Source organism: Procambarus clarkii, chromosome 18 (genome assembly GCF_040958095.1).
Source record: "Procambarus clarkii isolate CNS0578487 chromosome 18, FALCON_Pclarkii_2.0, whole genome shotgun sequence".
Classification (NCBI taxonomy): Eukaryota; Metazoa; Arthropoda; class Malacostraca; order Decapoda; family Cambaridae; genus Procambarus; species Procambarus clarkii.
In genome coordinates this window covers 1,815,126-1,830,436 of record NC_091167.1, presented here as the reverse complement: position 1 = coordinate 1,830,436, position 15,311 = coordinate 1,815,126, and the positions used below count along the sequence as shown (strand labels likewise).

General features: G+C 47.2%; 1 protein-coding gene across 1 annotated transcript in view; it reads left to right on the top strand.

The window, feature by feature from the left end:
* The window catches only part of LOC123749092 (murinoglobulin-1-like), a 267,218-nt gene that overhangs the window by 85,425 nt on the left and 166,482 nt on the right, over window positions 1-15,311 (top strand). Inside the window, exons 6-7 of the mRNA XM_069326609.1 lie at window positions 12,631-12,727; window positions 13,621-13,836. Coding sequence (XP_069182710.1) covers window positions 12,631-12,727; window positions 13,621-13,836 — 313 coding nt within the window. The remainder of the gene's footprint in view (window positions 1-12,630; window positions 12,728-13,620; window positions 13,837-15,311) is intronic.

Here is a 15,311-nt window from a genome sequence, read left to right as displayed (position 1 = left end):
CCTACCTAAACTAACCTAACCTAACTTTTTCGGCTACCTAACCTAACCTAACCTATAGATATAGGTTAGGTTAGGTAGGGTTGGTTAGGTTCGGTCATATATCTACGTTAATTTTAACTCCAATAAAAAAAATTGACCTCATGCATAATGAAATGGGTAGCGTTATCATTTCATAAGAAAAAAATTAGAGGAAATTTAATAATTCAAGAAAACTTGGCTTATTAGGCAAATCGGGAATTGCATAGTAGGCCGAGAAGTGCATTCTGGCTACTAGGTACGACATATATATAATATATATATATATATATATATATATATATATATATATATATATATATATATATATATATATATATATATATATATATATATATATATATATATATATATATATATATATGCGAACAAGCCTGAATGGTCCCCAGGACAATATGCAACTGAAAACTCACACCCCAGAAGTGACTCGAACCCATACTCCCAGAAGCAACGCAACTGGTATGTACAAGACGCCTTAATCCACTTGACCATCACGACCGGACAAAATGAGGTGATAGCCGAGGCTATTTGAACCACCCCACCGCCGGCACTCGGATAGTAATCTTGGGCATAGCATTTTACCAAATCACCTCATTCTTTGGGGCACACGTGAGGAACACAAATGCGAACAAGCCTGAATGGTCCCCAGGACAATATGCAACTGAAAACTCACACCCCAGAAGTGACTCGAACCCATACTCCCAGAAGCAACGCAACTGGTATGTACAAGACGCCTTAATCCACTTGACCATCACGACCGGACAAAATGAGGTGATAGCCGAGGCTATTTGAACCACCCCACCGCCGGCACTCGGATAGTAATCTTGGGCATAGCATTTTACCAAATCACCTCATTCTTTGGGGCACACGTGAGGAACACAAATGCGAACAAGCCTGAATGGTCCCCAGGACAATATGCAACTGAAAACTCACACCCCAGAAGTGACTCGAACCCATACTCCCAGAAGCAACGCAACTGGTATGTACAAGACGCCTTAATCCACTTGACCATCACGACCGGACAAAATGAGGTGATAGCCGAGGCTATTTGAACCACCCCACCGCCGGCACTCGGATAGTAATCTTGGGCATAGCATTTTACCAAATCACCTCATTCTTTGGGGCACACGTGAGGAACACAAATGTGAACAAGCCTGAATGGTCCCCAGGACAATATGCAACTGAAAACTCACACCCCAGAAGTGACTCGAACCCATACTCCCAGAAGCAACGCAACTGGTATGTACAAGACGCCTTAATCCACTTGACCATCACGACCGGACAAAATGAGGTGATACCCGAGGCTATTTGAACCACCCCACCGCCGGCACTCGGATAGTAATCTTGGGCATAGCATTTTACCAAATCACCTCATTCTTTGGGGCACACGTGAGGAACACAAATGCGAACAAGCCTGAATGGTCCCCAGGACAATATGCAACTGAAAACTCACACCCCAGAAGTGACTCGAATCCATACTCCCAGAAGCAACGCAACTGGTATGTACAAGACGCCTTAATCCACTTGACCATCACGACCGGACAAAATGAGGTGATAGCCGAGGCTATTTGAACCACCCCACCGCCGGCACTCGGATAGTAATCTTGGGCATAGCATTTTACCAAATCACCTCATTCTTTGGGGCACACATGAGGAACACAAATGCGAACAAGCCTGAATGGTCCCCAGGACAATATGCAACTGAAAACTCACACCCCAGAAGTGACTCGAACCCATACTCCCAGAAGCAACGCAACTGGTATGTCCAAGACGCCTTAATCCACTTGACCATCACGACCGGACAAAATGAGGTGATACCCGAGGCTATTTGAACCACCCCACCGCCGGCACTCGGATAGTAATCTTGGGCATAGCATTTTACCAAATCACCTCATTCTTTGGGGCACACGTGAGGAACACAAATGCGAACAAGCCTGAATGGTCCCCAGGACAATATGCAACAACTCACACCCCAATATTCTGGGGTGTGAGTTTTCAGTTGCATATTGTCCTGGGGACCATTCAGGCTTGTTCGCATTTGTGTTGCTTCTGGGAGTATGGGTTCGAGTCACTTCTGGGGTGTGAGTTTTCAGTTATATATATATATATATATATATATATATATATATATATATATATATATATATATATATATATATATATATATATATATATATATATATACACATATATATATATATGTCGTACCTAGTAGCCAGAACTCACTTCTCAGCCTACTATGCAAGGCCCAATTTGCCTAATAAGCCAAGTTTTCATGAATTTGCTCTAATTTTATTCTTATGAAATGATAAAGCTACCCATTTCATTATGTATGAGGTCATTTGATTCTTATTGGAGATAAAATTAAAGTAGATATATGACCGAACCTAACCAACCCTACCTAACCTAACCTATCTCTATAGGTTAGGTTGGGTTAGGTAACCGAAAAAGTTAGGTTAGGTTAGGTTAGGTAGGTTAGGTAGTCGAAAAACAATTAATTCATGAAAACTTGGCTTATTAGGCAAAACGGGCCTTGCATAGTAGGCTGAGAAGTGAGTTCTGGCTACTAGGTACGACATATATATATATATATATATATATATATATATATATATATATATATATATATATATATATATATATATATATATATATATATATATATATATATATATATATATATATATATATATATATATATATATATACCCAGTTGCTGGCTCCACACCCAGTTGATGCCTCCACACCCAGTTGATGCCTCCACACCCAGTTGATGCCTCCACACCCAGTTGCTGGCTCCTCACCCAGTTGCTGGCTCCTCACCCAGTTGCTGGCTCCTCACCCAGTTGCTGGCTCCACACCCAGTTGCTGGCTCCTCACCCAGTTGCTGGCTCCACACCCAGTTGATGCCTCCACACCCAGTTGATGCCTCCACACCCAGTTGCTGGCTCCTCACCCAGTTGCTGGCTCCACACCCAGTTGCTGGCTCCTCACCCAGTTGCTGGCTCCTCACCCAGTTGCTGGCTCCTCACCCAGTTGCTGGCTCCACACCCAGTTGCTGGCTCCTCACCCAGTTGCTGGCTCCACACCCAGTTGCTGGCTCCTCACCCAGTTGCTGGCTCCACACCCAGTTGCTGGCTCCTCACCCAGTTGCTGGCTCCTCACCCAGTTGCTGGCTCCTCACCCAGTTGCTGGCTCCACACCCAGTTGCTGGCTCCTCACCCAGTTGCTGGCTCCACACCCAGTTGCTGGCTCCACACCCAGTTGCTGGCTCCACACTCAGTTGCTGGCTCCACACCCAGTTGCTGGCTCCACACCCAGTTGCTGGCTCCACACCCAGTTGCTGGCTCCACACCCAGTTGCTGGCTCCACACCCAGTTGCTGGCTCCACACCCAGTTGCTGCCTCCACACCCAGTTGCTGGCTCCACACCCAGTTGCTGCCTCCACACCCAGTTGCTGGCTCCACAACCAGTTGCTGGCTCCTCACCCAGTTGCTGGCTCCACACCCAGTTGCTGGCAGTTGCTTGGCCATGACCCAGTCTGTTTGCCCCCCCCCCTTCTATAGAACAATGCACAGTTTAACTCTCCCAACAGAGTTGAAATGGAAGGGGTCCCAGCGGTCAGGCAGGACTCCACAAGCCTTGAGATACCAACAACTGCTCCTAAAAGAGGTTTTTGCCGAGTATGCAACAAAAACTCCGCCATAAACTCCAACGGTGGTGTTATCCGCTTTCACACCGTCAACGAGGTAAGATGCAGTGGTTCCCACCAGCTTCCAAAGGGAAGCAATGGCCAGCTGCCATTGACAGTTAGAGAAGAGACTCCCATTATTCTAATCTCATCTGAAAACCTCACCCAAGCGATCATAGCGACGTCTGCTAGAACATTACCACACATCCCAAAAGCAGCCCGCCCAAATGCAGCAGCCACACTCTGTAATCTTCTGAAAAAGGTCAATGATGCCCCGGAAAACATTCAAGCGTGGCATAATGTCTTTCTGTTTGGCAATGTATGCCTCACCGTCCCTCCAAGGAGGGACAAATCACTTGCTTCCTCGGTCCTGAGGGCGATAAATGAATACCCAAGGGGGGGACAACCTAGTTCGCCTGCCTCTCCGAGCAAAACACACCCACCGCAGAAATGGTAACAACAACATACCGGAAACGTACAAAATCAGAGCACAAATCACCAAAAAAATTGAAGAGGGAAATACCGCAAGTGCTATTAGAGTCCTCACCAGTGACGAGAAAATTGTTCCTCGAAACTCTGCCACAGTACGGGCCCTGCAAAGCAAGCACCCACCCAGAGCCCCTCAAGGCGACAACATCGTTCCGCCATCAGCCGACACCATTTCAGACCCATTAATCGTTGGTGAATCTGAGGTCTACAAAGCAGCCCTTTCTTTTCCACCTGGGTCAGCAGGCGGCTTTACAGGGTTAAAACCTCAACACATCAAGCAAATGTTAAATCCTGCAGTTGGTGATGCAGCACAAGATCTTCTTATGGAACTCACAAGGTTCGTCAACATGTGCCTGGCTGGTGAGATACCTGAGGTCATCAGGCCTCTCTTTTTTGGTGCCTCCCTCTGTGCTCTCAAAAAGAAGGACGAAGGAATCAGGCCAATCGCTCTTGGCAACACTCTCCGACGCCTGATTGCCAAGGCTGCTACGAAGGTAGTCAGCCAGCAAGCGGCTGAATTGCTGAAACCAATCCAGCTAGGATTTGGAATCCCCCAAGGCTCTGAAGCGGCTGTTCATGCAGCACGAGCATACATCACCAACATTTCTGATGAAAAGGCCCTGCTCAAACTGGACTTTAAGAATGCCTTCAACATGGTCAGAAGAGATGCAGTACTTTGTGCCGTACATCGCCATTTCCGGCCCCTCTCCCCTCTACTGTGGTGAGTCAAAACTACTCTTTGGTGAACATGAAATCAGATAATGTGAAGGTGTTCAGCAAGGTGATCCTCTTGCTCCCCTTCTTTTCTGCTTAGTCTTAAAAGAAATCACAGGAAGCTTGTCCAGCGAGTTCAACATCTGGTTTTTGGATGATGGCACTATAGCTGGCACCGTAAACCATCTCTTGGCAGATATCAGGAAAATAAGAGAGCAAGAAGTAAGCCTGGGTCTTGTCCTGAACCCTTCCAAGTGTGAAGTAGTCTCTTCCAACCCAGACATCGTAGCTAGAATAAGGTCTGCCTTGCCTGGAGCCCATGTCATTAGGGCCGAGAACAGCACCCTCCTTGGAGCCCCCCTCGGGTCTAACGCCATTGAGGAGATCCTTGACAAGAAAATCGCAGACCTTAGGAGGATGGAAGACAGAATAGGTGACATCGATGCCCACGATGCTTTTTATCTCCTCACCAAATGCCTATCCCTTCCGAGGCTAACCTACTTTCTGAGGTGCGCCCCATCTTACGACAGCCGAAAGCTTGAAGAGTATGACCTCTTACTGAAGACCATGCTGGAAAAAGTTGTTAACCTCTCCCTCAACGAATGCCAGTGGAAACAAGCCACTCTTCCTGTTAGGCTCGGTGGCTTGGGTGTCCGCACTGCTACCCAAATTGCTGTCCCAGCCTTCCTGTCTTCCTCCTCAGCATCAGATGACCTGGTTAAGGAAATTCTACCTGACACCCTGAGTGATGTAGCGGGGATACAGGACCCCCACTACATGGAATGCGACACGAAATGGGGTGCCATGGCAGACCCAGCACTCAGACCAGCCATGCCGAAAGCCAAGAAACAATCCAGTTGGGACAGCCCCATTGTAGACAAAGAAGCCACAGCTTTGCTGGAGGCAGCAACAACCCCCAGTGATCGTGCACGCCTCACAGCTGTGCAGGCTCCCCATGCAGGGGACTTCCTTTTGGCAGTCCCTAGGTCTGCGACAGGTACACGTCTTAATCCGCAGGAGCTCCGTATTGAAGTCGCTCTCCGTCTTGCTGCCCCTATTCACACTGTTCATAGGTGTATTTGCGGCGAGGCAGATGCTGACGAAAATGGATTGCATGGCCTGCACTGTGGAAAATCATGTGGTTGGCACACTAGACACGACGAAGTCAATGACATCATTAAAAGAAGCCTTGCCTCTGCTCAGTGTCCAGCGGAGAGAGAGACCCGCAACCTACTGAACCGTGACTCTGTTAGCTTTGCCGGCCGACCAGACGGAATCACACTGCGACAGTGGAAGGGTGGCAGACAGTTGGCGTGGGACTATACTTGTGTATCCACCCTGGCAACCACATACATCAACCTCTCTGCCGGCCAAGCAGGAGCCGCGGCGACACGCAAAGAAAGAGACAAGTCAGCCAAGTACAGGCAATTAGATCATCGGTACAACTTCGTTCCAATAGGGTCTGAGACCCTAGGCCCATGGGGAGAGAGTGCAAGAAGGTTTCTTAAGGATCTTGGTTCCAAGCTCATTGACACCACAAGAGACCCTAGAGCAGCAAGTTTTCTCTTTCAGCGCCTCAGTGTCGCGATCCAGAGGGGGAATGCTCGCTGCATCCTCAGTTCCTGCCCGGCGTCGGAGGAGTTCGAGGAAATCTACAGCCTCTAGGAAGCGAACTTTTTTTTGTGTCCTCTTAATGTTAATTTTTTGTATAAAATCAGATATGTAACTGTATAACCTTGCATAATAAAGTGTACACTATATATATATATATATATATATATATATATATATATATATATATATATATATATATATATATATATATATATATATATGCGAACAAGCCTGAATGGTCCCCAGGACTATATGCAACTGAAAACTCACACCCCAGAAGTGACTCGAACCCATACTGCCAGGAGCAACGCAACTGGTATGTACAGGGACGCCTTAATCCGCTTGACCATCACGACCGGACAATAAGGAAGTGATAGCCGAAGCTATTTGAACCACATCCCCGCCGGCACTCGGATGATAATCTTGGGCATAGCATTTTATCAAATCACCTCATTCTTTGGGGCACACGTGAGGAACACAAATGCGAACAAGCCTGAATGGTCCCCAGGACTATATGCAACTGAAAACTCACACCCCAGAAGTGACTCGAACCCATACTGCCAGGAGCAACGCAACTGGTATGTACAGGGACGCCTTAATGCGCTTGACCATCACGACCGGACGATAAGGAAGTGATAGCCGAAGCTATTTGAACCACTTCCCCGCCGGCACTCGGATGGTAATCTTGGGCATAGCATTTTATCAAATCACCTCATTCTTTGGGGCACACGTGAGGAACACAAATGCGAACAAGCCTGAATGGTCCCCAGGACTATATGCAACTGAAAACTCACAACCCAGAAGTGACTCGAACCCATACTGCCAGGAGCAACGCAACTGGTATGTACAGGGACGCCTTAATCCGCTTGACCATCACGACCGGACAATAAGGAAGTGATAGCCGAAGCTATTTGAACCACTTCCCCGCCGGCACTCAGATGGTAATCTTGGGCATAGCATTTTATCAAATCACCTCATTTTTGGGGCACACGTGAGGAACACAAATGCGAACAAGCCTGAATGGTCCCCAGGACTATATGCAACTGAAAACTCACACTCCAGAAGTGACTCGAACCCATACTGCCAGGAGCAACACAACTGGTATGTACAGGGACGCTTTAATCCGCTTGACCATCACGACCGGACAATAAGGAAGTGATAGCCGAAGCTATTTGAACCACTTCCCCGCCGGCAATTGGATGGTAATCTTGGGCATAGCATTTTATCAAATCACTTCATTCTTTGGGGCACACGTGAGGAACACAAATGCGAACAAGCCTGAATGGTCCCCAGAACTATATGCAACTGAAAACTCACACCCCAGAAGTGACTCGAACCCATACTGCCAGGAGCAACGCAACTGGTATGTACAGGGACGCCTTAATCCGCTTGACCATCACGACCGGACAATAAGGAAGTGATAGCCGAAGCTATTTGAACCACTTCCCCTTCCTCTCTTCTTCCCTGTCTCTTCTGAATTCTGGTGAGCCCACTCATTTGGACTCTCGGACTCGCACCCTTTCTTGTCTTGATCTTTCTCTCTGCTCTTCTTCTCTTTACTTAGATTTCACGTGGCAGGTTCTTGATGACCTCCATGGAAGTGATCATTTCCCCATCCTTGTTTCCTTTTTCTCTTTTCGCCCTTCCCTCTCTTTCCCTAGGTGGCAGTTTGCTAAGGCAGACTGGACCCTATTTACCCTCAGTGCTGCTCTCCCTGACCTCTCCCTTCTGCCTCTCTCTCGCGCTCTCCTCCTTTTTCATGACACTGTCTTCAACGCTGCCCTCCGCTCTATTCCTCGCTCTTCCTCTCGGGGTCCACGGAAGTGCGTTCCCTGGTGGAATGCGGACTGTGCTCGGGCTGTCCGCTGTAAGCGTGCAGCCTGGAAGAGGCACCGCCGTAGGCAGACGACCGATTCTTTTCTTTTCTTTCGGAAAGCGAGTGCGGTGGCCCGTAGGGCCATCCGTACGGCTAAACGTGAATGTTGGGCATCTTATGTCTCAACAATTACGTCCGAGACCTCTCTGGCCCAGATCTGGAAGCGTATATCCGCAAGATAGCGGGTAAGTTCGTTCCCGATGTTTCACCGGTCCTTCACCTCCATGATACTCTTGTGGCGGACCCGTTGCAGGTCGCTTCCGAACTGGGTTCCCACTTTTCTTCTGTTAGCTCTGGTCTTCATCTTCCCCAATCTTTCCTTCTTCGTAAACCTGTCCTTGAGTCTCGTCCTTTAGATTTCTGCACTCATCTTCAGCTTCCCTATAATGATCCCTTCTCTCTCTCTGAACTTCGTTCTGCCCTGGCCCTCTGCGGTTCTACGGCGGCGGGCTCCGATGGTATTCATTATGAGATGCTTCGCCATCTCCCTCCGAGCACGTCTCAGTATTTACTGAGTCTGTATAATCGGATCTGGGAGTCGTCGTCAGTCCCTGAGGACTGGCTCGATGCCGTTGTCCTCCCTGTTCGCAAACCGGGGTCTCTGGGTACTTCCCCTAAGGACTTTCGCCCTATTGCTCTCACAAGTTGTGTCTGCAAACGCTTTGAACGTATGGTTAACGTTCGTCTGATGTGGTTCCTGGAACACCATCACCTCCTCTCCCCTTCTCAATTTGGTTTCCGCAAGTGCCGCAGCACGACAGATGTCCTGGTGAACTTGGAGGTCTATATTCGTACTGCTTTTGCTGCGAAGACCTCCGTTGTTGCCGTCCTTTTTGACCTAGAAAAGGCTTACGACACCACTTGGCGTTATCATATCCTATCTCAACTTCATTCTTTTGGCCTTCGTGGTCATCTCCCTCTCTTTCTCCGCAGCTTCCTCTCTCGTCGTTCCTTTCGGGTGCGCCTTGGTACCGCTCTCTCTCCCTCTTTTCAGCAATACGAAGGTGTGCCCCAGGGTAGTGTTCTGAGCACTACTCTTTTTCTGGTTGCCCTCAATGGTCTTCTTTCCTCTCTTCCTTCTGGTGTCTTCTCCGCTCTCTATGTCGATGATCTTACCCTTTGTTGTCAGGGTGATGATTCGCCTCTCCTTCAACGCAGGCTTCAACTTGCAATTGATGCCGTGTCGTCTTGGGCCACAGGTCATGGCTTCAAGTTCTCTACTTCTAATACTTGTGCCATGACTTTTACGCGGAAACGGGTTGTTCTTCGTCCCTCTTTGTCACTTTATGGTCATCCCCTTGAATACAAAGATTCCACGAAGCTTTTGGGGTTATTCCTTGACACTCGTTTGTCTTGGTCTCCCCATATCTCTTACCTCCGTGTTGAGTGCTCTAAGGCCCTTACCCTCCTTCGGGTCTTGTCCCATACTTCTTGGGGGGCAGATAGGCGCACTCTCCTTGCTTTACATTCCTCTCTCGTCCTGTCTAAGCTCGATTATGGTTGCCCTGCTTACTCGTCTGCTTCTCCTTCTACTCTTCGCCGTCTTGATGCTTTGCACCATACTGGGTTGCGCCTCGGTTCTGGTGCCTTTCGTTCGACTCCCATCCTTAGCTTATATGTTGACACTGGCTTCCTGTCTCTCCAGGACCGCCGTGATCGCTACTGTCTTCGCTATCTTGCGCGGTCCTTGCAACATCCTTCCTCTCGCCTCTGTCGTGCTTTAACTTTTACCCCTCCTGCGGTTCCTGTTCCTCTTCACCACCTCCCTCTTTCTGTCCGGTTATCTCGCCTACAGGATTCTCTCTCCGTTCGTATTTCTGATGTTTCTCCTCGTGTTGTTCCTTCTTTGCCCCCGTGGAGGGTCCCTCTTCCGCGGTTTTGTACTTCCTTGACCCGTATCACTAAAGCTTTTACCCCTCCTACGGTTCTAAAGCGCCTTTTCCTCGAGCACTTTTCTTCTCACTCCCGCTCCGTTTCTGTCTTCACCGATGGGTCTAAGTCAGCGGACGGTGTTGGCTACTCTGTTGTTTTTCCTGATCGCACTTATATGTGTCGCTTGCCTCCGGAGACTAGCATCTTTACAGCGGAACTTTATGCTATTCTCTATGCTCTTCGTCTCTTGCTTTCTCGTTGTCAGTCTTCCTTTGTGGTTGTTGTTGACTCTCGTAGTGCCCTCATGGCTCTCGGGTCCTTTAATCCGGTTCATCCAGTAGTTGTCGAGATCCAGCATTGGCTGTTTCTCGTTCACAGTAAATTTAAGTCGGTTGAGTTTTGTTGGGTTCCCAGCCATATTGGTGTGTCTTTAAATGAGCGTGCGGATGCTGCCGCTAAGGAAGCTGTCCGCTCTTTTCCCATCTCTCGTAAAGGCATTCCGTATTCCGACTTTTACCCGGTTATCCATTCCTCAGTCCTTACCCGTTGGCAGGCTTCTTGGTTGTCTGTTACTGGTAACAAGCTACGTACTCTTAAATGTTGTGTTTCCTCGTGGCCGTCCTCCTTCCACCGTAACCGGCGGTGGGAAACAGCTCTGGCGAGGTTGCGTATTGGCCATACTCACTTAACCCATGGTCACTTGATGGAGCGCCGCCCTGCTCCTTATTGTCCTAGTTGCATTGTCCCTCTTACGGTCGTGCATGTCCTTCTTGAATGTCCTGACTTCCAGGACGAGCGTGTGTCCTGCTTTCCGACCGCCCCTCGCGGTCACCTGTCCCTCGATAGAATTCTTGGTGACTCGGATACTTTTGATATCGTTCGCCTTATGCGTTTTTGTTCTCGTATTGGCATCCTTGGTGATATTTAGCGCCCTCTGATTATTTTGCGTATTTGATTGTGCTACATAGCCTTCCCGGTTTGGTGCCTTCTTTTGATAATTACTTACTTACTTGATAAAATGCTATGCCCAAGATTACCATCCGAGTGCCGGCGGGGAAGTGGTTCAAATAGCTTCGGCTATCACTTCCTTATTGTCCGGTTGTGATGGTCAAGCGGATTAAGGCGTCCCTGTACATACCAGTTGCGTTGCTCCTGGCAGTATGGGTTCGAGTCACTTCTGGGGTGTGAGTTTTCAGTTGCATATAGTCCTGGGGACCATTCAGGCTTGTTCGCATATATATATATATATATATATATATATATATATATATATATATATATATATATATATATATATATATATATATATATATATATATATATATATATATATTGCAGGGTATATATTGCTGCGTATATATATATTGCAAGGTATATATTGCAGGGAATATTTTGCAGGGTTTATATATTGCAAGGTATGTACCCTATATTGCAGGGTATATATTGCAAGGTATATATTGCAGGGTATATATTGCAGGGTATTTATTGCAGGGTATGTACCCTATATTGCAGGGTATATATTGCAAGGTATATATTGCAGGGTATGTATTGCAGGGTATGTACCCTATATTGCAGGGTATATATTGAAGGGTATTTATTGCAGGGTAGGTTGTGCAGGGTATGTACCCTATATTGCAGGGTATATATTGCAAGGTATATATTGCCAGGTATATGTATATTGCAGGGAATATACTGAAGGGTATATATAAATGGTAGAAATATGTGTAGTGCACTAATGGTGGTCACTGATGTCCGTGCAAGACGACATCACGCTATGCACGTGTCCGTGAGAGCCTCCTGGTGCGTGTCTGTTTACTGTTGTGCACGTGTCCGTGAGAGCCTCCTGGTGCGTGTCTGTTTACTGTTGTGCACGTGTCAGTGAGAGCCTCCTGGTGCGTGTCTGTTTACTGTTGTGCACGTGTCCGTGAGAGCCTCCTGGTGCGTGTCTGTTTACTGTTGTGCACGTGTCAGTGAGAGCCTCCTGGTGCGTGTCTGTTTACTGTTGTGCACGTGTCAGTGAGAGTCTCCTGGTGCGTGTCTGTTTACTGTTGTGCACGTGTCAGTGAGAGCCTCCTGGTGCGTGACTGTTTACTGTTGTGTACGTGTCCGTGAGAGCCTCCTGGTGCGTGACTGTTTACTGTTGTGTACGTGTCCGTGAGAGCCTCCTGGTGCGTGACTGTTTACTGTTGTGCACGTGTCAGTGAGAGCCTCCTGGTGCGTGACTGTTTACTGTTGTGTACGTGTCCGTGAGAGCCTCCTGGTGCGTGACTGTTTACTGTTGTGTACGTGTCCGTGAGAGCCTCCTGGTGCGTGTCTAACCTGTCATGTTTGTTTACAGCTACACCTTCGGACAACCGGTTAAGGGCAACCTGTCACTGACTCTGGACAACACTCAGAGAAGGAAATGCAAGGTGGACGTCACCAACAACGTTACGGTGAGTACCTCAGTGTTACTGTGAGTACCTCAGTGTTACTGTGAGTACCTTAGTGTTACTGTGAGTACCTCAGTGTTACTGTGAGTACCTCAGTGTTACGGTGAGTACCTCAGTGTTACTGTGAGTACCTCAGTGTTACTGTGAGTACCTCAGTGTTACTGTGAGTACCTCAGTGTTACTGTGAGTACCTCAGTGTTACTGTGAGTACCTCAGTGTTACTGTGAGTACCTCAGTGTTACTGTGAGTACCTCAGTGTTACTGTGAGTACCTCAGTGTTACTGTGAGTACCTCAGTGTTACGGTGAGTACCTCAGTGTTACTGTGAGTACCTCAGTGTTACTGTGAGTACCTCAGTGTTACTGTGAGTACCTCAGTGTTACTGTGAGTACCTCAGTGTTACTGTGAGTACCTCAGTGTTACTGTGAGTACCTCAGTGTTACGGTGAGTACCTCAGTGTTACTGTGATTTCCACACAATTGGTCTCCTTCAAGTATTCTTAATCCTTTGAAAAAGCTGAAGATTTTACATAAACTAATGGGTTACATAAACTATTGTGAGACAAACTAATGGGTTAAGTAAACTAATGGTTTACGTATACTAATGGTTTATATAAACTATTAGGTTTACATAAACTAATGGGTTACATAAACTAATAGGTTACATAAACTAATGGGTTCGTAAACTAATGGGTTATATAAACTAATTGGTTGTGTAAAGTAATGGGGTACATAAACTAATAGGTTACATAAACTAATGGGTTACATAAACTAATGGGTTACATAAACTAATGGGTTATGTAAACTAATGGGTTACGTAAATTAATGGGGTATACTGTCATAAGTGGTGTATTCCTCCAAACACCGACACAATATACAAGAAAGGTTCTCACTGCAGATCTCCGGGTGTAAGGAGGTGGAGGTGCAGGCATCGGAGCTGAGGATCATTGACTGCGACGTGTACAGTGTCAAGGCCTCGGCCATCGTCACTGAGGAAGGTACTGGAGTGGAAATTAAAAAGGACGCCTCAGTCTCCATCACCCGAAACGCCGTGTCCTTCAAAACTATCTACCAAGACGCTTACATGAAGCCGAACCTTCCTTACTCCCTCAAGGTTGGTAATTATAATTGTAAAAATGTGTTAGAACAAATTTATGTTCATGTTTTATTATTCACTAAATATTGTCGATTTGGCTTGCTGTGCAACACATTTTATAGTTCATTGATTTCCATCTTCTGGGCGTTCATCACCGCCTATTGTTGCTACTGGTGGATGGACACGTCAAGACTGTTGCTACTGGGGGATGCACACGACAAGACTGTTGCTACTGGGAGATGGACACGACAAGACTGTTGCTACTGGGAGATGGACACGTCAAGACTCTTGCTACTGGGAGATGGACACGTCAAGACTGTTGCTACTGGGGGATGCACACGACAAGACTGTTGCTACTGGGAGATGGACACGACAAGACTGTTGCTACTGGGAGATGGACACGACAAGACTGTTGCTACTGGGAGATGGACACGTCAAGACTGTTGCTACTGGGGGATGCACACGACAAGACTGTTGCTACTGGGAGATGGACACGACAAGACTGTTGCTACTGGGAGATGGACACGACAAGACTGTTGCTACTCGGAGATGGACACGACTAGACTGCTGGACGTGTCACCTGTGTGTGTAAATGTGATCACACACGTGTATAACAAAAAAAACTCGTTTACGTCATTATTTACAGTTTTTAACCCGAAACTATTATAACCCTAAACTATTAACTCCGCCAGCAAGAATAATAGACTGACACGTTCATACTAACCAGTTAAATAAATGACTGAGCAATAGATAAATAATAGCTGTTAATATTACTGTACATCAACTTAAACACAATAAATATAGATAATTAAATAATTCAGTTATCAAGTACCAAAAGAATATTAAGAAATGTTGACACAGGGATAACATTGGGATGACAAATATCAGTACGTAGTGTGAACATAGACACGACATACATTATCACTTAATCCAGAACGACAACGTTTGAGATCAGTTTGACAGCACGTCAGTCCGGCGCTGGGTGGTGTGGCGAGCAGGACGCTTCTCTTTGCCTATCCAGTTGTTACTTGGCCGGTGTGGGGTTTGTTGACAACCCGGCATGATGTGCGGGCCTTGGTGTGGCTGCTGGCGTGACTTGAAAGTGGCCGTGTCGGCCTGCAGTATGGGGAAGCATGTGCCACCTGTCGTCAAGCCTGGAATTTTCCAGTAATACTTCCTACCAAGAAGTAGAAGTGGTGATTTTGGACATGTTACGTGTTTCTTTGGAGGCTGTGTGTGGTGTGTAGCTGCTTGCTGGGGGACGTGCGATTGTGAAGTTTGGCTCCTCAGTGGTTTACCGTGATCTCGTCACGTGCTATGATGGGGGCACTTTCCCTCTTCTTGGTAATGGTGGATTAGTGACTTTCTCTGATCGCTGTCCTATGACGATGTATGTGGCAGTGCATGGGGCACCCTTCGAGTTCCTTGAGGACCTTCTACGTCGGTACTTTGCCCGTTTTTGGTGGGTTCTTCATGTGCGGATGAACGCCGTC